General features: G+C 51.0%; 2 protein-coding genes across 7 annotated transcripts; one reads left to right on the top strand and one right to left on the bottom strand.

Moving 5' to 3' along the window:
- The first annotated feature begins 72 nt into the window (after window positions 1-72).
- ap4s1 (adaptor related protein complex 4 subunit sigma 1) lies at window positions 73-1870 on the top strand. 3 transcript variants are annotated; one of them, XM_080480048.1, is made up of 6 exons: window positions 73-294; window positions 541-701; window positions 852-938; window positions 1006-1074; window positions 1297-1330; window positions 1409-1671. In XM_080480048.1, the coding sequence occupies exons 2-6, from the start codon at window positions 564-566 to the stop codon at window positions 1624-1626; spliced, it is 546 nt and encodes a 181-aa protein (XP_080336174.1). In that variant the 5' UTR covers window positions 73-294; window positions 541-563; the 3' UTR covers window positions 1627-1671. The 3 variants fall into 3 exon arrangements, with proteins under 3 accessions (XP_080336174.1, XP_080336175.1, XP_080336176.1); XM_080480049.1 differs by having other exon boundaries at window positions 1319-1330; window positions 1409-1665; XM_080480050.1 differs by lacking the exon at window positions 1297-1330 and having other exon boundaries at window positions 1409-1870.
- hectd1 (HECT domain containing 1) lies at window positions 1689-22515 on the bottom strand. 4 transcript variants are annotated; one of them, XM_080480042.1, is made up of 44 exons: window positions 22285-22515; window positions 18943-19071; window positions 18679-18828; window positions 18341-18575; window positions 18030-18257; window positions 17616-17897; window positions 17259-17529; window positions 16994-17070; window positions 16702-16800; window positions 16476-16590; window positions 15560-15734; window positions 15280-15418; window positions 15012-15182; window positions 14322-14544; window positions 13981-14244; window positions 13523-13734; window positions 13255-13401; window positions 12621-12715; window positions 12425-12530; window positions 12205-12339; window positions 11964-12103; window positions 11626-11838; window positions 11241-11351; window positions 10964-11130; window positions 10681-10857; window positions 8709-9701; window positions 7988-8209; window positions 7633-7766; window positions 7249-7405; window positions 7091-7161; window positions 6858-7009; window positions 6604-6658; window positions 6314-6530; window positions 6064-6146; window positions 5848-5975; window positions 5554-5755; window positions 5310-5447; window positions 4733-5220; window positions 3351-3509; window positions 3161-3239; window positions 2987-3080; window positions 2715-2865; window positions 2484-2628; window positions 1689-2399 (listed from the first exon to the last, which is right to left on the bottom strand). In XM_080480042.1, exons 3-44 carry the CDS (start codon window positions 18816-18818, stop codon window positions 2262-2264), a joined length of 7728 nt encoding a protein of 2575 aa, XP_080336168.1. In that variant the 5' UTR covers window positions 18819-18828; window positions 18943-19071; window positions 22285-22515; the 3' UTR covers window positions 1689-2261. The 4 variants fall into 4 exon arrangements, with proteins under 4 accessions (XP_080336168.1, XP_080336169.1, XP_080336170.1 ...); XM_080480043.1 differs by having other exon boundaries at window positions 7639-7766; XM_080480044.1 differs by having other exon boundaries at window positions 8709-9551.
- Between the last annotated feature and the right edge of the window lie 361 nt (window positions 22516-22876).

Raw genomic sequence — 22876 nt, 5'->3', positions numbered from 1 at the left:
ACACGGACAATGTGAATTGACAATAGTTCAGAGAAATCTGTCACTCTAAATTCAAATTCTGAATCGGAGCCTGAACGTCTCCGTGTCGCCTCACCACGCATGCGCGAAATATGCTACGAGCTGCTACTCGCCACAATGTTTTGTGGAGAAATTATATAATCTCTTTGATTTACGTTAACTTCTGATAATATGAACAAAGGTTAGGCACGGAACGAAAACTAAGAGGCAGTTCAAGCGTTGCATGTTTGTAAATTTGTTTTTATGGAGCTTTTTTAGTGGAGCTTCCGGCTGAAGGTAAGCAAAACAAAGGTTTCTGTTACAAACCCGTCCGTGACGCGGTCAAACTGTCAAATAAATGCAATAAGGATATTAATAGCATTTCAAGGTATTCATTGTCGGCGGGGACAACGGTAAGAATAAGTCAAACTTAATTTTTTGTGTGTGTGTATTTTTACCGGATATCTGGCTGCAACGCTGCTACCTTCACGTGCTGCTCGGACACTTCTGTTCTGTAAACTTTGTTGTGCGGCTTCTCCGCAGGCGGCCACGTGGCTTCGCTCGCGATGATCAAGTTCGTGCTCATGGTGAACCGGCAGGGTCAGACCCGGCTGTCCCGGTACTACCAACCCGTGGAGCTGAGCCGGAGGGCGGCGCTGGAGGCCGACGTGGTCCGCTGCTGTCTGAGCCGACATAAGGAGCAGGTCCGTGAAGTATCCAATCAGGGTGGATTCAAGGACCCGCTGAAATGTCGTTTAAAATCTGAAAATTAATCTGCAAAAAAATAAAGGTAATAGTTTTGCTGATTGAAGCCAGAATGATACACTTAACTGTGTGTGTGTGTGTGTTTGCAGTGTTCGTTTGTTGACTACAAGGATTTTAAGTTGGTGTATCGTCAGTACGCTGCTCTGTACATTGTGCTGGGAGTCACCGACAGCGAGGTAAGTCCTTCACAACACTCATCACTCCTCTTCCTCTCGTCGTCCTCATCATCGTCTCCTCCCTCAGAACGAGCTGTCAGTCTTCGAGCTCGTCCATAACTTCGTGGAGGTCCTGGACAGATACTTCAGCCGGGTGGTAAGTTAAATCCCCGCTCGGACACATCACATTTCAGCTCAGGTAGTTTATTTTTTCTTTCATCTTTCAGTAGTTGGAAAAACAAACTTTAAAAAAAAAAACCATAAGCTACTTGCACAGATAACACGCTTCAAGCCCAAAAAAGTCTAGCTTCATTATACAGTATCGCTGTACTTGCACCACCTGGTGGTCAAACGTGGCAGTGTTTTGTTTCCTGACTAGTTTGCGTTTTCCGTTTCCACAGAGCGAACTGGACGTATCCTTTTAAAACAAGACGTGACAAGAGAACTTTTTGGACATCCTGGTTGTTCCTTTGACTCTCTGACGTCATCAGATCATGTTCAACCTGGACCGAGTCCACATCATCCTGGACGAGATGATCCAGAACGGACACATTGTGGAAACCAACAAGAGTCGGATCCTCGCTCCGCTCACCGCCATCGACAAGACGGCCGACAGCTGAATCCCGGCCCGGCGCCGCTTAACAGACCAGATCAAACCTGTGACGGTTTGGTTTCTATGACGACACTTACTTTTTTAAACCAAGTGTGAAAATATCCATGATGAAGTAAATTAAATGTTGGACTGAGAGAACAGAACACAGAACTCGTCTTGACTTCATACTTTGCAAACATTTTAATGATTATTTTTTTGGAGCATACACATTTGAAAATATCTTGTTTACCTCAAACTGCAACTCGAGTTAAATAAATGTTTATAATATACAAAGAAAATACAGAGAGCAGAGCTGCTGACGGCGCCTCCCACCATCCACCAGGGCGGCGCACTCACACAGAAAACCAAAACACAAACAAACAAATGGGAGGAGCAGGAGGAACTGAAAACAGAAGCTATGAGTCAAACCAGGCACTAAATCCAACAGACAGGAGGTCAACACACACACACACACACACTCACACGCACGCACGCACGTGCGCGCGCGCACACACACACACACACACACACAGCAGCTGCAGCTTCAGAAAACAAACCAGCAGCAGCTCGGGGGAGCAGGAGGAGGAGCAGGAGCAGCTTTTTCATTTTCATTCTGCAACATAAAAGCCCCTCCCCCTCCTGCGGCGTTCAGTCTGTCCGTCTGTCGTTGGGCTGGTTTGATTGGCTGGCTGAGCCGTCCGTCACATGTCGAGCAGGTGAGAGGAGGAGCATGCTCAGTGTGGCGGCGGCGCTCAGTTGAGGTGGAAGCCTTTCTCCATGGTGGCGGCTAACAGACGCTCCCGCATGATGTCCTCCGACGAATACTCGGGCAGCTTCAGGTAGTGAACGCACGTGTTCACCGACGGATAACTGGAGTCTGTGGCGTCCACCTGAGGGGAGGCGGCCAATCGGGTTACTGAGCAACAGAGAGATCCATTCAGACTTGTGTGGCGACGTGGTGAGACAAGGTTTACCTTCCTGACGATGGTGAGGCGGGGGTGCAGGTTGGCCAGGCCACCGGGGGGCAGCGTGGAGCAGCCAGTAGTGAACTGCAGGAAGGCTTTTCTCTCGTCTGAAGACATCCCACATAAAACTGTGACAAACCTCAGGAAGCCAGGACTGAGGAGGAGCAGAGGAGGCGTTAATACAGTGGTTCCAATAACATGGTCTCGGAGTCCAGGTATGTGACCTCCACCTGCTCTCACCTGTCTCTGGTGTAACCCAGCTTTGGTTCAGTGTAGTTGATGATGTCATCAGCTGTCCAGGAAGGCGATTGGTTCCCACAGAGAATCATCTGCACCTCCCGATGGCTGAAGGAGCTCAGCTTCTCCATGGGAAAGACTTGGTTAAAGCCCTCTGAGGAGGAGAGGAGGAGTCACATACTGTGTGTGTGGACGAGTGTGTGTGTATATGTGTTGTGTTGCGTCTGGACGAGTATGTGTGTGTGTGTGTGGTGTCTGGACGAGTGTGTGTGTACCTCTGAAGGCCTCCATCTGTTTCTGGATCCCAGTGTGCATACAGAAGTCAAACATGAGCTCCACGTACTCCTCAGTGTTCTCCATGGTGACCATCTACACACACACACACACACACAGGATGAGGACGACGCTCTGTGACATAATCGTGTGTCTGCATCTGTTGCCATGGTTACCTCGTCGTCTCCGTTGGGTTTGAGATCCACTGCAGAGAAACCGTGAACTTTGGAGGACGGACAGAACTGGAAATTCAACCTGCAGGGAAACGCCAGCCTGTGTGAGATCACTTTCACCTGTGTGAGTGTGAGTGTGTGTGTGTGTGTGTGTGTGTGTGTGTGTGTGTGTGTGTGTGTGTGTGTGTGTTACCCGAGGTCTTCAATGCTGAGCGGGGGTCCAGATCCCAGAGGGTTCCTCAGCATCAGGTCCTGCAGTCTGGTGTTCTTCTCGTCTTCAGAAAGACTCTTGCTGGTAAGAATCTGCCTCCTCTTCACCGCCAGCTCCTTGACCTCCTTCAGGAAGCTCGCTCTGGAGGAGGAAGTAGTAAACATCCAGTCAGTGTTAAAACTCCAGATTAAACTTTCATGGATCAATATAACTAGTTGATATCAAACCCCAGCGAACATCGTTCTGCGTGTTTCATTATTTCTTCGGTTCAATGCAGCAGCATCGTAAACAACCGAGGCAGCGAAATAAAAAGCTGAAAATATAATCAGCAGGTAAAATCCAGCTTCATCGACACCTAAGACCTCATTTACACGGCAACGTTTTCAAAACAACGTTTTCCGAAACGCTGAAAATGATGATACAGGTTTCCTGTATGGCCACCAGTAGGTGCTGTTTGTTTTTGTAATGAACCCCAGCGCGCGCGCACACGATATAAACACTAACTTAACATTACAAAGTTGGATAGTTATTACAGTGACTATCAAAATATAAGTACCAAGTCCCAGGAGAATATGAACAGAGAGTTATGACACTCTGGAGGTGATTGTTCATCTACTGAGCATGTGCAGAAGAACTACCGTATTTTCCAAACTATTGAGCGCACATGGATATAAGCATCATCTGCAAAATAAAAACTAAATATTAAAGTACATATTTAGGCCACAATTGACTATAAGCCACAGGCGTCCACGTAAGAGGGCAGGAATTTCACTGCAGGAACACGGGGATTCCATAAATTCCCGCAAATCTGTCTTTCCTAGTGCAGGAATTTCCAGCACACAGTACTGTGTGTGTGTGAGAGAGATTTCTGAGCCAGGGAGTCCAGCAGGGCGGCTTTACGTGATGCACCTGAACGCATCACTTACGGCCGTCAGCTGCCGGAGCTCCTGACCACGGAAAGCAGCAGTCAGGAAGAGCAGAAATATCATTTTCAGGACAAGTTTTGGAGAAGCAGAGGCTCAAAACAGCATGCATCTGGATGCCGAAGTAGAATCTGGTGGCATGAAGCCCGTTAACACAGAAAAATACATAAATTAGCCACGTGATTTTATAAGCTAAGATTTTATAGGTTCAGAACGTGTGAAAAAAGTAGCGGCTTATAGTCTGGAAATTACGGTATTGCTTGCAGCAATAGCAGCGTTTCCACACGGAGACAGATCTGGACCATTTTCTAAAAGTCACCACTCGGGAGCCGTTGTCAAAAAGTTGAGTTTTCATTTAGAACTGTTGTGGCGTAAGCGAGGCCCAAGTAAATCCATTACCAGAGGCGGTGCAGCAGCCCTGCAGTGTCATTCTGCCCTCACCTGTGCGGGTTGACGAGGTGGAAGTCGTCCCAGGTCAGGATGCCGTGGTACCAGGCGGGCGGTTTGGGCTTCGGGGGGTCCATGATGAACTCAGACTTGGAGTCCTCGTCGAAGCTGCCCACGGAGAAGGTCTCCTGGCTTTCCTCGGTGGAGGCCTCCGACTGCACCTCGGACAGCAGCAGGAAGGGCTGCAGGTGCAGCCGCTCGGGGTCCAGGCCCTGCGGCGGCGAGCCGCGCGACTGGTACAGCAGCTTGCTCATGTTGGACTTGATGTCGCCCATGCAGAGCAGCTTGAAGAAGGGCTGCGACACCGGCAGGTCCACCAGCCGGTTGTCCTGGATGCACTTGGCCAGGAAGACGCCCAGGAAGTGGAAGAGCTTGGTGATGCGCTCCAGCTCCTCGCTGTCCTGAGGGAACGGCGCCGGGAACAGACCGCAGGAGCGCTGCACATAGAACCCGGGGGGCTTCAGGCCACCGCCCAGGTCCACCTGAGAGTGGAACAAAGAGATTCTTGATGAGTGGGTGACCCGTACAAAAGGTATCTGTGTGTGCAGTGTGTGTGTGGTGTGTGTCCAACCTGTCGTGACTCGTCGTCGGGGAAGTCGTCGTCACACAGCCAGATCCCGAGAGACGTCCTCTGAAACTCTGCAGCCACCAGAGCATAAAACTCCAGAGTGGGACCGAGACCGGTTCCCTCCTCACCCTGAAACTCCACCTACACACACACACACACACACACACACACAAAATCAAAGTGTTTTTATTCTCCAGAAGCAGTGACGCAGCTTGGAGCTGCTCCAGCAGGCGGCGCCGCCTCTCACCTCCAGCACAGACTTGCGGTCGGCGTGCAGCTGCATGACAGACTCCGCCCACTCCATCATGGCCTCTCTGCGGGGCACTTTGACTCGCTCGTGTTTGAGCCGGCCCACCCTGAACTCCCCCGGGTCGTCCCGCCGCACCGTGGTGGAAGGCCGCGAGCGCTCCATGGTCGCCTCGCGGCGGTTCTGCAGCCACACGATGGCCCTACACGGAGACACACGGCCAGAGATTCAGTGTGTCACAGTCGAGGCGTGTGTGCGTGTGTGTGTGTGTTTTCTAACGCTCCTCAGACTCACCTGGATGCTCCGAACGCCGTGCAGGTGAAGTAGAGCTGTCGGGTCTCGAAGGGGATCAGGAAAGGACACTTGGAGGTCAGCTGTTCACACCAGTCGGGCAGCGCGCCGCTCGCCAGGGCCAGAGGTTCCTGCAGGACACCAAACACCTCGTTACACCCAGCAGGATGTCCAGCAGACACACGCCGACACCGAGCGGTCTCCGTCTCTCACACTGACCTCGATCTGCTGCAGGATCTTGGTGGTGATTTTCTTGCTGGTGAATTCTTCTGGAGAAGCGTTGAACTGCAGCTCGTCCACGTCTACACACACAGGAAAACTTAATCACGTTTGTTCTGTTGATGGCTCACGTAGTGTGTGTGTGTGTGTGTGTGTGTGTGTGTGTGTGTGTGTGTGTGTGTGTGTGTGTGTGTGTGTGTGTGTGTGTGTGTGTGTGTGTGTGTGTGTGTGTGTGTGTGTGTGGTCGTACCCTCCTGCAGTGTGCGTGCGTTGGAAGCATCGTCTCCTCCGATGATGTAGAGGATGCGCAGCAGCTGCAGGACGTCTTCCACCCCGCAGGCGTTCTGGCTGCAGCCCGCCTTCGCCTGAGCCGCCTCTCGGGCGCAGCCCAGGATCTCGCTGCTCTGATTGGCGGACACGGAGCTCGGACTCAGGCCCCCGGAGCGACTGCCGTGCTCGCAGAAGTCCTGGGGTGGTGAGGGGTCAGAGGTCAGAGGGGCCTCGGTGAGCAAGAGGCTGTGATGCAACAGAATGACTCACCATCTTACTGCTCTCCTTCTCTTTATCCGAGTCCTTCAGCTCCCGGTACATGATCCTGTGAGACAGGAGAGCAGTCAACACACACACACAAACACACACACCGACACTGTACGAGCATGACTCATCATTTCTCACCACTAATGAGAACAAACACAAAACACATCCAATCATGACTCAGCTTTGTGTGAAAACAGAAGCTTCAGTCTAACATCAGTGACCCGTGTCGCTTAAGCTCCACCCCCTTCCTCTCTTACGTGTACGTGGGCTCCCAGATGCGCCGCAGTTTGTCTGTCTTCACGGATCCGTTACAGGAGAGCTGCAGCAGCCGCTGGACGTAGTAAAAGATGGTGGACTTGTAGTTGGACAGAGGAAGCTCCACCTCACGGGTCGTACCCAGGCCGGCCACCTGGGGGCGTACAAAACAAGTGTCCAATCAGAACGGAGGACAGAGGCGTCCAATCAGAAGCGGAGGATGGTGTGTTTTTACCTTAAGGGTGAGAGACAGGTGAGGAGAAGGAGCACACTCCACCTCCTCCTGAACCTCCGACCGAGGAGTCCCTGGAACAGAAAGTCAGGTCAAGATTACACACTGCTTGTGTGTGTGTGTGTGTGTGTGTGTGTGTGTGTGTGTGCGCATGTGCGTACCTGGCGGCGGGATCTCCAGATCAGTGGTCTGCTGGACGTTGGTTCTTCCTGGTCGGGGGTCGAAGGCGGGGACGAGAGCTGAGAACTGTCTCTTGAGGACAAAGTCATCGTCCCAGGTCCTCCTGCGTCCTCCTTTGGTCTCATACTCTTCCTCCTCCTGCACACACACACACACACACACACACACACACACACACACACACACACACACACACACACACACACACACACACACACACACACACACACACACACACACACACACACACACACACACACACACACACACACACACACACACACACACACACACACACACACACACACACACAGTCAGTATGAAGCTGCTACGTCTTTGTCCACCAGTATGATGACGTCTCATACCAGGACCTCCTCGTATTCTTGGTCCTCCTGATTGTCGTCTTCGTTCTCGTCGTCGTCGTCGTCCGGTTCTGGGAGGTCCTCCTCGTCGTCCAGCTCGGCCAGCAGAGTGTTTGCCCTGCAGCTGTCCAGGAAATCTGCGGGGGTGGAGGAGGAGCAAAGACAGGAACCAGACGTGAGAACTTAATCTGAACACAGTCAAAACAAGTGAAAATGTATATTTTTTTGCGTTTTAGCTTGAAAATGTTCACGTTTACACGTGTGGTTTTGTCATGAATCCACACACGCAGAGAACAATCAGCTATAAACGGACTAATCAAGTGTGTGTCTATGTGTGTGTTTTTGTAGGGTCACCAACCGTAGAGAGAGAACTCCGCCTCCTGACCCGTGTCACTCTCACTGGACGTGGACGTCAGGCTGGTAGTCAGGGTGTTGCTAAGCAACTGTCCCACCGACAGACCGGTGGTTGCCGTGGCTACATTATTGCTGCTGGTGACTATGGAGGTCGACATGGTGACGGTGGAGGTGGTGCCGGTGGTGGTGAGGTTCGGGAAGCTCTGAGCGCCCATGAGAGGAGAAGCTGCGGGCAGACAGACAAGACGTTTGTTGGAGCGCCGGGTCACGTGACTCAGCAGGGCCACGCCCCCACATCACATCTGGCTGCATCTGTCTGTGCTAACACGCTAACATGCTGTGTGCTAAAATGCATCAACCTCCTCTCATAACGAAATACTGCCAGAAACATATTGTTTTTAATGAATCTTGCATGTTTAGTACATTTCTGACCTCTATTGAGCTGCTGTTCTACAGATATGAGAGAGGGAGAGCGAGAGAGAGCGAGAGAGATAGAAATGGTCATTTTCAGCTGCAGAACCTCGAGTCTTGAATCGGGAAACTAAAGGACTTTAGCATTGGAGCTATCATGGCGTTCAGAGCTGTGAAAGTCTTGGTAAACAGGACAAAATTGTATCAACATGTGGTGAGACAACCTCACTGACAGATGCCTAGCTTCAAGGCTAACTCCCTTCGCCACATTCACCCATGGGGAAGCGAGGCATTGCGGTGCTGCTGGTACTCACTGGCCGTGCTCATGACGTTCCTGCCCAGCGTGTTCGTGTTGTTGTCACTGCTGCTGCGGCTCAGGTTCATGTTGTTGGTGGCGTTGGTGCGCGACATGTTGGGCGCGCGGCGGACGAAGGACTCCATGAGGCTGGCCTCCCGTGATGACAGGTTGGGGACGCTGGCGCTGGAGCTCATGGGGGCGCCGGCCGCCAGCAGCGAGTTGACCGACAGCCGGGCGTTGGTGGCCGAGCAGAGGGGCCGCTGGGAGGGCGCGTCCTTGCTGGACGACTCGGAAACAGAGCTGACATCGGGCGAGCTCACGCTCACCAGCCCCATGGAGATGGCGGCGGCCGGGTCAGTGGCGGCCGCAGAGTCTTTGTTCCTGGATTCATCCCCGATGGCGGACGTGTCCGCGGTGAGCGTGCCAGAGCTGGACGCCGAGCCGGAGCCACCCTCCACGGCGGAGGACAGCACCACAATGGGTTCCTGTAGGTGTCCATCGGGGCAGACCCCGCCTCCCAGTATGCCTCCCAGCCCGGCGCTCTGGTCCAGCGGCAGCCCGTCGGTCCTCCTCTCCAGCCGCGGGCCGGTGGCGCCCGGCAGCCCGGCCGAGGAGCCGAGGCTGATGTCGGAGGAGGAAGCCACGCTGCACACAGAACTGCTGCTGCCCTTCCTGCTGGACGAGCTGGCCCCACCCAGCGATGAGGCCCCGCCTTTGTCCGGGCAGTTATTTTTCACCAGGCTGCTCCACGACTGCTGCTGCGAGGAGGACGAGGTGGACGACGACGAAGAGGAAGTGGCAATGGCGCCACCGCCCACAGCCGGCGTTGCCAAGGGTCCCACCGCAGGGGAGGCGGGGCCTGAAACAGTGGATGAGACAGGTTTGGGTGACGGCGCTGTGGCAGCCGACTCAGGGTCGTACCCTGGGGCAAGCTTGAGGTCAAACTTCCCTTCAGCGCCCATACGGTAAGAGTTAGAGCCGCCAGCATCCCAGGTTACATCAATCCAGCCTGGATGAACAGAGAGACAGGAGGAGACGGACGGATGGATGTCAGAGACCCAGCAGAGAGACAGACGGACAGAGACAGACAGGAACAGAGAGACAGACAGAAACAGAGTGACAGAAGCAGCTTACAGTCAGATCAGCTCCACACTGATTACAGATCAGAGAAAGTCTTTGAGGTCACAAAGAGGAACAGAAAACAATCCAACCTGGATCTGATCAAAACATCTGCATGTATAAACAACATGAGGGCGTTGACTTCTAAAATCACCAGAGCTGCTGTGATATGGATCAAATTACAAGGGGCGGGGCTGATTCAAACTTTCCTATTGGCTGCAGAATGAGCACACGCCCCTTTGATTTGGAGACGGTTGAGAAGATTTCTATTTAGGATTCGCTACGGATAGGATAAATATGTAAAAAGAAATTTTACTCCGATTCTCATGTCATAGCTTCTTGTGAATCATCAGAAAAAATGTCAGTGTGAAGAAATGAGCTCTTCACTCCAAATGTAAGAGAAAGATTATCACTGCTGGCGTGTTGATGTGAAGCAACCAGAGAAAAATATGAGCACGGTCACAGAAAACAACACTCAAAGCAAAGGGAGGAGAATTTTGGTGGTAAAATGCAAAGCGTCAGAAGCACAAAGTGAAAGAACTCCAAACGGCAACGTCACTTTCACATCAAATACACATCTGATCACGAAGGGGGGGGGGTTGCTGCTGCTGCTGCTGCTGCTGCCGCTGCCGTTTTACCCTTCCTGAGACAACTGGGTGGAAACGAGCCAATGAGCCTATTAAACACACTGCCATGTGGAACCTGTCTGATGTTTGAACCTGCTGCTAACATGCCGACTGAGCATGATGTGTCACAGCTCTGGGGTCAGAGGTCAGAGGTCAGGTTTCATATTGTGGGGATTCAACACAAGGCCCCGCTGCCAGTGTACGACCCGTCATCACCTTACACGATACATGTGCTCGTCTTACCGTTATGTGCCTCACCGGTGACCGTGCCTTCGCCGGCCGGGTTGCCATCCTGATCGCGCCACTTCCAGTCGATGCCGCGGACGACGCGCGCTCCAGGTACGATGTACTTCATCACCTGAGAGCGGAAGAGGCGGCGCTGGCGGCGCAGGTTGGCCTCGGCCTCCTTCACAGCTTTACCTGAAGGTGGAGAGATGGGACGGGACGGGTCAGCCACAGCAGAGACGCTGGCGGACAAAAAGTGGGTGGGAAGTGGGCAGCGACGACGGCGGACGGTGCGACTCACCCAGCTGGTCCTCGCACACGGCGCTCACGTTGCCGTACAGTTCCAGTCCAGACAAAGAGAGGTAGTGCGTCTGTCCGCTGGCGTTCTTCCCCATTTGTTTGATGCGGATGTGCCTCCAGCCCTGCTTCTCGTCTTTGGACGGGTCCAGAGGCCACGTGGCCGTCGAGCTGAGACACAGACAGGCCATCGTCAACAACAACGTCACAGACACAAGTCATCGTCAACAACAACGTCACAGACACAAGTCATCGTCAACAACAACAACGAAGTGAGTTACCCTGGTTCATTCAGACTGCTGTCGTCAACGTGGGTGTACAGAGTCGTCCAAGTCTGGCCGTCCTTCGACACCTGAAACACCCAGTTCCTCAACGCAGAGCGTCCGTAACCCCTGCAGGAGGAAGAGGAAGAAACATGATAGAAGTGTTTCAGTTGGTTGGCCATCATCTCTTTGAGTGAAGCTGTATTTGTTTAGGGAATCTCAGAGTGTGGGTGCGTCTTTCCTCTCCTGGCGTGTTTATATCAGATAGTCGGTGCGTTTGTTTCGTTGCCTGGCATATCTCAGAGTATTGGTGCATTTGTATAGGTGCGTTTGTTTCGTTCCCTGGTGTATCTTGGAGTGTAGGTGCGTTAGTCTCATGGTGTAGGTGCGTTTCTCTCCAGACCTGGCGTGTCTCAGGGTGTAGGCGGAGGGGATGACCCAGAGGCCGAGGTCCACGGCGAACCAGGCGTTCTTGTCGTCGTTGGTATGACAGTTGAGGGCGGAGCTGTCCCGGCTCAGGATGTCCTCCAGCCGGCCATACGGGAGATTCCGCCCCTCTGATGAGGTCACCACCACCAGGCCATACGCAGCGGGATTCACCCACTCGTACGCCGTCCTGCACGCAGCAGGGACAGAGAAATGTAACTGACCCACACAATGCATGATGGGAAACGAGAGACTCCTACACCGTTGGTCCAGAAGTGTTGGGACAAACGGAACACACAGATGTGAGGTTCTTACTTGGCATTGGTTCCGACCCAGTAGATGATCCCATTCTCATCAAAGTCGTGCTGGTGTCTGAAGGTGAAGGTCTGACCTTCCCTCAGCTTCCTCACGAACACAAAGGACGAACGCTCAAAGTCGTACCACTGCTTCGCCACCTGGAGGAGGAGCAGGAGAAACAGGGCAGTTCGTGAAGCTGCTGGCTAAAACGAAGCAGTGAAGTTCTTCATTGTGACCAAGAGTTCCTCCTCCTCCTCACCATCTTCAGCAGGTACTGCTCCAGCGACTCCACAGTGGCCAGCGGCTCCATCTTCAGCATGCGGCCCGTCCGGTCGATCAGGGCCGTCTCTCCCGGCGCTCGCTCCAGACGGAAACGCAACCTCCTCGTCAAGATCTGACGCACAAACACACAAACTGTAAGAGACGACGAAAGCGAGACCGTCGGAGAAAACGGAAGAAAACCGGACTCAGCAGCTCACCTGCAGGTTGTATGAGGATCCCGGAGTGTCGTACAGGTGCAGAGGTAGACGTTCGATCGACTCCAGGACTGCTATCAGTTTACGGATTAAGGCAACGGCTGGTCGGCTGCAAACACACACACACACACGCAAAAATTAATTAATCAATAACTAGACATAAAAAACTTACAACCAGCTGGTGGACTTGTGTCGTTACCTTTCGTCGTCTTCATTCTCACTGAAAGCCGCCTTGAAGACATTGATCCTCTCCATTAAAGGCTTACAATCATTTTTCAGGTCCAGGTCCAAACTCTGTGCACACACACACACAAAAACACACATTGATGCAAGTTCCAACAAATACAACCTGAGTTTGAACTAGTCAGTGTGTTTAACCTCAGAATAACTCACATTTACACATATGCACATTATCGTTAACCGGATTAAGTATTGGCTAAGCATTTTCATATTGACTCAGCATTTTTAGACTGACTCAGCAAATAAGTGAGTCAGCATTTTTATACTTACGCAGCATATGAGTGAGTAAGCATTTTTACTGACTCGGCAAATAACGGGTGAGTCTGTATTTTTTATACTGACTCAGCATATAAAGAAAGAGTCCGCTTTTTAAACTGACACAGCATTTTTGTACATACTCGGCATATAACTTGGGTGTCAACATTTTTTTACTGACTCAGCATATAATGAGTGAGTCTGCATTTTTTATACTGACTCTGCATTTTCATACCCACTCAGCATTTATAGCAAGTGAGATAGCACTTTTGTAACGACTGAGCATTTTTAGGCCGGCTCAACATCCCATGTGTGTGTGATGATCGTTGTTGACTCACATTGTTGAGCACGGTGAAGAGAGCCTGAACCAGACCGCTGCTACACATCTCATACGGAGAAATTGTGTTTTCATCCTTCAGCACAACGATCAGGTTCTCCAGAGCTGTTTTCATCAGGTCTCTCCACGTGTTCTCGCCCTCAGAGCACTGGAACACCACATCAACACAACACGATGAAAACACAACGAAAACACAACAGTGTGTGTGTGTGTGTGTGTGTGTGTGTGTGTGTGTGTGTGTGTGTGTGTGTGTGTGTGCGTGCGCACACCTGTCTGTGTGTGTGCAGCTCCCAGGCAGACTCCAGCTGCGTGGAGATGTTCCTCAGGGTGACCACCACTCCTCTGGGCATGCTCTCCACAGCTTTGAAGTGGTCGTCGTACAGCTCTCGGGCCATGCTCTTCACCTTCTGCTTCGTCTTCTCCAGCTTCGACTTTAACTTCCTGCCGCGCTTCCCCGTCCAGCCTGTCACAAACTCAGAGCCTGCGTGCGCACACACACACAAACACACACACGACGTAAGCATCTAATCATTTCAAATACAAAATTTAAAAAAAGAAAATATGTCATCTCTTTGGAACCCTAATAATATAAAATATAATTTACAACATTTACCAGACCATCAGTTAAGAAATGCAACAAATGTAAAGCATGTCTAATGTATTTGTTTTTTGGATTAAAGCCATTTTTCTGCTGATGCTGGATGAGAAGACGATGTCTCGGACTCACCCAGCGACGTCTCGGCTGTGAACGAGTGTTTGGTTCCCCGGTTGGACTCGAACACGAAGCCGGGCAGGTCCTCCTTCAGGATGGTGGCCTGCTGGCCGTCCGAGTTGTGGATGGCAATCTCTCCGTCCTTGAGGCAGGTGAGGGACCAGTTCCCCACCGTCAGCTTGGTGGGGCCCACGCTGGACAGGACGGGCTGGCTGGCCGTCACCGGCTTCACCTGGCTGCGCGCTCGCTGGAGCTTCTCCAGGAACTCACTGCGGGACTCTGGGAGGACACGGGGCAGGTTAGTCAGGCAGTATGGCGTGTGCTCGGTGTGGCGTGTGCTTGGTGTGGAGATCTACCGGAGCTATCGGAGCCGCCCTCGGGGCTCCCGCTGGAGTACATGGTGGCCAGCTTCCCATCCAGGATGAAGCGGAACCAGCCGTTAGAGCCGTTGGAGAGCTCTAGGGCGGCGGCGTCCGACCAGATGTAGAGACAGTCGCGCCCCCTGATGATGGACCAATCCCTCCAATGGTACGGCTTCCCCTGCTGGATCTCCCTGGCATCCTCCTGCACCTCCTCCTCCTGCAGGAGACATGGTCACACTATTAGACACACAGCTTTTTTCCTGCAGTCAGTGAACGCACCACAACACAAACATCAGTCACTTTTCAGTCATGTCCAACACGATTGATAGAAGAAGACAAAATTTTTTTTTAACTTTCTCCTGCAAAGATTCGGAGGGACGATTCTGTACATCCTCTGCATTCAATACGTGAGACGTTTGGTATTTTATCATCACACTAGATGATAATAGTTAATCAGTTTCGTTTTCAAAAAGTTCCACCTTGAGAGTCATTGCTAAAGAGATTTCAATGACGCCAAGCACAGTTATTGTATGAATGGACACCCAAAACACAACAAACGTTTTCCGTTGTCGCTAGAAAACATGTAAATGGGGCTTAGGTTTGAAACTCCTGCAGATCGGGCGTTTCAAACAGAGGCACCTTTAGTTAACGTAGTGCGTGATGAAGCAGTGACGGAGGCACTACCTTCTCAGGTTTGGCCTCGTCTTCGTTCTCGTCGTCAGACGCCGGCCCTGCCAGAGTCGACACCTTGTTGATGACTCCCAGTCGAGCGAGCTGGTCCAGGAAGACGTCTCCACCTTTGTCCACCAGATCTCTGATGATCTGCAGGGCCAGGAGGTGGCCGTCGTCGTCGTCCTGGCAGAAAGGAGGAGGAACAGAGAGGTTTAGGTTTGGTGAAGGAACAGCATCAGTCTGTTTTTACTGCAGAGTGTGTGTGTGTGTGTGTGTGTACCTCCTGGTCGAGGACGGTCGCAGTGATCTCCACCAGCACTGTGGGCAGGTTGTGTCCCGTCTCACTGTCACAGACTTCCTTCAACAGAACCTCACTGCTGTAATGAACCATCTTCCTGATCAGGGCCAGACTGGCTTTCCTGAAACACACACACACACACACACACCTGGGGTCAGTCTCAGGAAAACAAGGTTGTTTTTTTTTACTATTTATTTTGTAAGACATTGCAGACAAGGAGCCCATCACCCCGTGTGGTGGGCGTGTCCTATGCCAGGGTTACCTAATAGAAGGCAGCATGGTTTGCTGAAAGGTTTGTGCAAAAACAGGCAGCAGCCTCTTCAGGTAGATGGGGGCCATCTCGGGATCTCCTTTGGGCTCGCTGCTCTCCTCCTCCTCCTTGTTCACATCCTTCTTCTTCTTGTCGTCACTCTTGTTCACCGGACACATCCAGTCACCTGAAACACACACGGTACAAGGTGCTGACAACCTGGACTGAGTTACAGTTACTAGTTACATCTTTACTCCTTCCTGCAGATAAAAAGTAAGGAGTTTCATTGTAGAGTAGATTTGAATGCCCTCTCTTAATCATTGAATGATTTCTGTGACTGATCACTTTGAACAGTAGCGGAGTAACTTTACACATCCCTGGTGATAAAAGGAAACCAGTTACCAGTTAAAGTATCTCTTGTATAACTTACCAATGAATTACAGTTATAGCCACTGTAATAACTAGTGGAGTGACTGCTCATAAAATGTAACTCACTACCGAAGTAACTGCTGTTAAAGTTACTACTTTGAGAAGGAGTCAAGCTACACTATTAATTTCCGAAGATACAAAGGAAGTACCGTCATTTCCTACCTATTGAGCACACCTGATTATAAGCCACAACGACAAAATTTATAAAGAAATAATAATAATAATAAGGTCAGAGTTACGTGATGTACCTGAACACATCACCCATGTATCGGAGGCATGAAGCTCCTTAACCCGTAAAAATCTACAATCGAGCAAAGTCATCGTTTAAGCCGGAGGGTTCAAAGTGTGTGAAAAAAGTTGCGGATTATAGTCTGGAAATTACGGTAGTTACTCATTAACAGTCACAGAGCTGCATTATTTGGGCATCAATTACATGAGTTAGTGGAAGGAAGATGCTCTATAGTCTGGATGTTAGCAGCTGTGTGGTGCGTTCACTGACCAGGTGACTGCAGGATGGCCACCACCTCGCTGTGTCCTCTCTCTCTGGCTTTGTCCAGAGGAGTCTTTCCATCCTCGTCTCTCAGGTCAGGATTAGCTCCGTGACGCAGCAGAGTCTGTACACACACACGTAAATCAAATAAAGTATTTCCAAGTTCCAGCTAATTATCTGAAAAAACACACACAAATACTGTACATAGCTCTGGGTGCGTGCGTGTTTTTGTTACCTTGGCTACTTGTGGGCGTCCGAAACAAGCAGCGTAGTGCAGTGAAGATGACCTCTGACCTCTGTTGACATCAGCTCCTCTCTCACACAAAAACTCCACCTGAAACACACACATATATCAGAGTAGACTGAACAATAACTCAAGTCAAGAGACTCTACACAGGTGACCTTTGACCTCAACTGACAAGAACCTGTTGGAGACATCCTGTGTGCGTGTGTGTGTGTTAGATTTAACATGACCACATTCGTCAAAGAGTCAGATATCATGTTGGGATGTTAGAGGTTGTATTTACCATCTCCTGGGTGCCGAAAGCTGAAGCCCAGTTGAGGAGCGTCTGTCCAACATCGTCCATGAAGTTCACCTCAAACGCTGCAACACAAAACTCTGCGTTACACACACATCTTCAACGCGTCTCGGCTGCCATGTTTGTTTGTTTGTTTCAAGGCAGCGTGAATGATTAAAATGAGTAACAATGTAAAGAAGAGAGGTCTTAGTTTTATTATAGACGGGAAGTGTTTCAACTGCTGGGTGATGAGAATGTGGGGGCGTGGCCTGACCTCCGGTGTCGATGGCGTCGATCAGAGCGTCAGTGTCCTTGCTGCGGATACAGTCGATGAGCTGACGGTGAGATCTCTCTCCGGAGCTGTCCAGGCGCCGCAGGCCGGGGATGCGGCTGGTAGAGCCCGCCGTGGACTTGGGCAGCGCCTTCCGTCCCTCGAACAGCAGCACCAGCAGGAGGTCCACTAGCCGCATGGTGTCCAGCACGCAGCGCTCGTCTCCCCCCAGCGCCGACTCCATGGAATCTGGCAGCGCCGAGCGCAGCAGGTCCTGAACGCAGCACAAGGGGTGGAGCCATCAGATCAGACCTGCTCACTCTGTGTGTAGGTGTGTGTATGTGTGTGTCTGTAACGTACATGTGTGACGAGTGGAGAGCCGCGGCACAGCGTGGATAGCAGGCTGACGATGGTCGACACTTGGTTGCTCAGCTTGGAGTCGGGGGCCGAAGGGGTGGCGCCCGTGGAGGGCCGGCCCGGCTTACAGGAGGAGGCGGGGCCCGACACTGTGCCACCGGCGGCCGCCATGCGGGACAGCAGCTCCTCCGTCAGGCCGTGTTTTGCTAAAGGGGCAGGATCCACACCACGGCGAGTGAAGCGGTCAGCTAATGAGGCGAAGCATCGCAGAGCGCCATCTGACACCTGAGGTGGGGGTTAAGAGGCACACATGTCAAACAGCATCCAGATGGGGCGCTACACTGATTCATGTCACACACAACACATCAGATTATCATCTCCGGGACGGGAGAGGAGCTGAGCGGCGCCCAGGGTTACCTGGTGGTCTTCGTGCTTCAGGAGGCTGGACAGCGACTCCACGCAGGTCTCCAGAGACGAGTCCTGCGGCTCCATCTTGCTGCAGAGGCGGGACACCACAGCCATGGCTGAGTGCAGCGTGTCTTTGTGCACCAAGTGGCCGCTGTCCCTGATGAAGCTCAGCACACAGTTCAGGCCACCGGCCTCGAACACGGCGCCCGACTCCCTGGTGCAGATCAGCTCCAGCACCTGTAGGGAGGAACATGAGTCAATAAGTCCCATCCTGATGTCATCAAGGGTCAATCGCACCACTTGAACCAACGTCTACTGACCTTCACGCACTGCTCCGCCAGGTCTCTGCTGGTGCGGTTGTTGAGCTCCACCACCACCAGGCGGTTACACAGAGCCTTGATGGCTCCGTCCACGCCCACGATCCTCCGCGTGCACTCGGCGGACACATCCAGGTAGTACGTGATGGCCCGAGCGGTCACCTCCAGGACGTTATCGGGAGCGCTCTCATCCAGGAAGATCTTACAGAGGGCCGGCAGGAAGGTCCGAGGAGGACACCTGACAGGAGGGCGACACAGAGAAGGAAGTGAGGGGAGGACACAGAGGAGGAGCAGAAGCAGGACCAGGAGAAGGAGGAGGAGGAGTATGAGGAGGTCCTTACGTCTCAAAGCAGCGGTCCACGTTGTCAGACATGAGCAGCAGCATACAGAGCTGCTCCAGAGCGATGAGCTGCATGTCCCTCTCATCTCCCTGACCCATCTGAAGCCACTCCAGGAGTGTGTCCGGGTCCACGTCCGCCATGATGGACGGCCTGACGGGGGGGGGGGGGGGGGGTGTCATTTAATTTTTATTACAAACCTTCATTCAACAAACTGCATTTAAAGAGGGGAGGAAACAAAGTGTGTATGCGTGTGGGTGTCCTCACCTGGCTCAGCGGCCAATCACTGCTCTCTACTGAGTTTCTGTTTGGGACTCATCCAACCAATGGGACGAAAGGAGACAGGAAGCAGGCGCTCGCTCTCACAGGGGATTCTGGGACATGAAGTCTGGTCACCTGTTGAGAAAGAGGAGGTGTTAGGAGGCATTTATGTTCCAAGAAATATCTTGATGCAGATCATAACAGCCAGGAATCATCTGCATCAGGTCGACGTCTCCCAAGAATCCTATACAGTGAATGTAACATGGAGTTCCACAAGGAATGAATCTTGGACCACTGGTAAGACTGATAAAAACCTAAAAACGGAATGATTGTGACAGTCTGAGTGAAGCTGTCTGATAAACATTCTGTAAACATGTTAGCACAACTGAATCCCAGGTTTTCAGAGTGGAACCAACAGACCCTGATCATGTGACTTATAGTTCATCGAATCAGAGCAGCTGAACGCAATCAAGACCACTTGTTAGAATCCTGAGCCGGAGGTACAACAGGAGGTGAAAATTTAAACAAGGAGCAGAAAAACTAATCAACTCAACACTCTGATATTAACCAGCTGCTGTGCTAGCTAGCTGGCCACCCTCAGGCTAATGTGATATCATTTACTTGGAGACACTGTGATCCGGTCTGAGACGAAAACGCAGCTCATCCCCACAGTGAGCTTACAAGTTCTGCTTCCACATCACTTATTGAAGGTTCAAAGTCTCCAGGAAGATAACGGAGGATGTGGAGTCTCAATACACGGTGCACTAAGGCTAACCTCTCGAGTACTGCACACACGAAAGCTCCGCAAAATTCTGCAGCGTTTAAAACCCAATGTAGTTGTTGAAGATTCTGATTGAATACACATAAAATATTTCATGTATATGTGCTAAACTGACAGTTTGAGTGTTTCTCTTTTTATACCAGGCAACTAATCCGATGTAAAAACTTTAAAGGTCAGGAACATACCTACTGGAACACACTTCCAGACCATGTACACAAAGACCGAAACGGTTTGGTGGCATCTGTGAACTTAGCAGACTGCATTTGGTGGCGTTACACTAAAGCAGTGCATGCTGGGAGCCTGATGGGTCCAAGCTAAGTTGATTAGAACCTAATTTGAAGCCTGTCTGTCTGTCTGACTGTGACAGAAACAAGCTGTGCCGCTGCAGATCCTCTTATCACAGATTAATGGGCACTAGCTGCCGCCGAGCACCGGGACCTCCTCCTCTGGAGCCCCGCCGATGTCCACAGAGTGAAGTGAGCAGCAGCTCTGCTTCCAGCACGTCCTGCTGCGCCGCGCACAAAGCCCCCACGCTGGGCCACAGGTTCAATTCCTGCCCCAGGTGGAGGCTCAGCAGCAGCTCGCCGAGTGTCTCACAGGATTTGAACAGAATGAACACAAGCACCACAAACGCATGACTCAAGGGTTCTCACTCAGGTCCTCATTTCACCTGAGATCACTGTGGCGTGTCGCATCCATATCGCAAGAAAATAGACTAATGCTAACGTGTCAAAGAGGATGACCACAACGAGTTAGCAGCTGCAATGCTCACACGTCGCCAGTAATTGGTGAAGATGGCAGCTCTTCAGTAGAACTTGTCTTCACTCGGCAGCAACAGCAGACTCCATGAATTTCTACTCTGATCAGAGTTTGCAGTATTAGCTGCTGTAAAGTCATCGCTGCATTCGAGGACCACAAGGAGTCTTTTTTCGTTTCTTTTTAAACCAATGATATTATTGATAGGAATCTGTCAGTCAGTTTTTCTGTTTCAAATACAGCTATTTTAAATTCTGGTGTCCCACAGGGAGCTATAATGGGACCACTATAGCGCAAATTTACACCACTGATGAAGACTCCTACTGAATTATTATTATTATTATTTTTTTTTTTAAATCTGTTCATTACAATCTGGCAGCACTCATTTTTATAGGTAAATCTTTAACAGATTCTGATGTGAACTCAAATAATTCAAAATCTAAAACTGTTTGATGCTTTGTAACCTTTAAAGGGAGTGTCTAAACTCATGAAAAAAGCCTCTAAAGCTACAGAATAAAGTCATCAAATAAAAAGTAGCAACAATTTGAGAGATTTTTATCTCAAGGTTGTGAAAAAAACACTGTAGAAATGTCTAACTTCTACTCATACAGGAAAAGAGGAGACAAGTTTAGTGAATGTGTTCTTCAGTATCACTCAAGCATCACAACAATACAGTCTGCGAGTTGTGTTTCAGGTCCAAATCAGACCGAGAAAAACTTAAATAAAGGGGAAATGTTCTAATTTAATATTTGAGACGTTGTAGATTGCAGTGATGTTCAACTTGACAGTTTTTCTAATATTGTAATTTGTGGCCACTAACTGCCTTCAACGATCTTTAAGTGAGATTTGAATGTTTTGAGCCTCTGAAGAAACTAAGGAAGCTTTAATTTGGGGACTTTCACTCCATAATAATGATAATTCTGACAACAACAGTGTGTCTCTGGGGGTGTTTATGTGAAGTTGAGGTAAGTTTCAGTCCTGACAGTGATGAAGAAGATGAAGTTGAGGGCAGAAAGAGCCAGAACTTTCTCCACTCGGCTGTTTAATAGTGTTTCAGGGACAAAGCTCCACAGCTCGTCCTCCTCAACAAACCTCCTTTGTTCGGCTCTTTAAACTCTCTCCTCGGTCTTTAAAGTCCCCGCAGAGTAGAACAGACACTCCGGGACTAAACTGTGGAAACTAGGCGATGTCAACGGCTCAGTTCACCTAGAACCGGACCTTCTCCCCCCTCAGTACGGGCCGTGAGGAGCCGGGGGTCTCTGGGTGACGCTGGCGGGCTGAGGAAGCTCCCCAGTGGGGCCTGAAGACGCAAAGTCCGCTGTCCTCACGGATCGCTAGCAGTTAGCCTCGGCGCTTACAGAGCGGCGTCGGGCCGCTCGACAAACCCGTAAAAACAGCAGAATCAAACCTCCAGATCCCCGCAGTGCACAATAAACCCGCAGCTTATTCAGCACAAACACCGATTACAGGCTGCCAGAGCGGCACAACCGGCTACTGGTGACCGGTTAGCCGCGGCAAGCACCGCAGGAGCTAATCTAACCGCTACCTGAAATATAAATTTTTCATCAAACCGCAGTTTGTGCTGACTAACGCCCCACGGATCCGTTAAACTGCCCGGGGTGACTCTCAGGGGGGATTAAATGTGACAGTATGGCATTTTTTTAAAAGAAAGATATCCCTGTGGCCTCCCACTCACTAACCGAACCGCGGGGCTCGAGTTCCGGGAGAGCCGGGAGGCCGCGACGCAGCCTCGGTCACCCGCCACGAGTGACCCCGGAGCTCCGGCTAAGCCGTGGGAAGGATCCACTCACCGTTTTTTCACTCGGCCCGGAGACACTCGGCACCTCGGTGACCGACGCTGGTCAGAGTCCCACCGAAAGGCCAAAGAGCCGCGTGTTTGTCGCCGATGTCCGCGGTCCGGATCAAGGCGTTCCCATGTCGTGTGAACGGCCGTGGAAGGTCAGAGCGTCACGGAACGGGACGTAGCGGGGCGACGAGCGGCCGAGAGCGGACCGAAATGGAGAGCCGACCGGAGCCAGGCTGCTGCGTTCAGGAACCGCCGGAGAGCTCGGAAACTGCAGCGCTGCCAGCGGCCACCCCCGTTCGAGCAGGAAAACTCCAGAAAAAACGTTTAAAAACGTCTGAAAACGTTTTATTTAAAGTAAAAATTCGATTTTATCCCTCAAATTTCTTTCATTCAAAATATCTAACGATGCTGTTTGTCGATAGCATCATTGATTGAAAAGATTATTTTGGACAGGTGGCACACAAAACAACAAAATAAAATAAAAACAGCAAAACATATAAACTTAACAGAGCAAAGTAACCCCACACCAAAAACTAAATAAAAATAAGTTAATTAAATTACTAATGCCCAACCATGTCCGAAAAGGAGGCTTATTT

The sequence above is a fragment of the Lipophrys pholis genome (genome assembly GCF_963383615.2).
Source record: "Lipophrys pholis genome assembly, chromosome: 14".
Lineage (NCBI taxonomy): Eukaryota > Metazoa > Chordata > Actinopteri > Blenniiformes > Blenniidae > Lipophrys > Lipophrys pholis.
The sequence above is the reverse complement of the archived record's forward strand: the minus strand, read 5'-3'. Positions and strand labels throughout refer to the sequence as shown.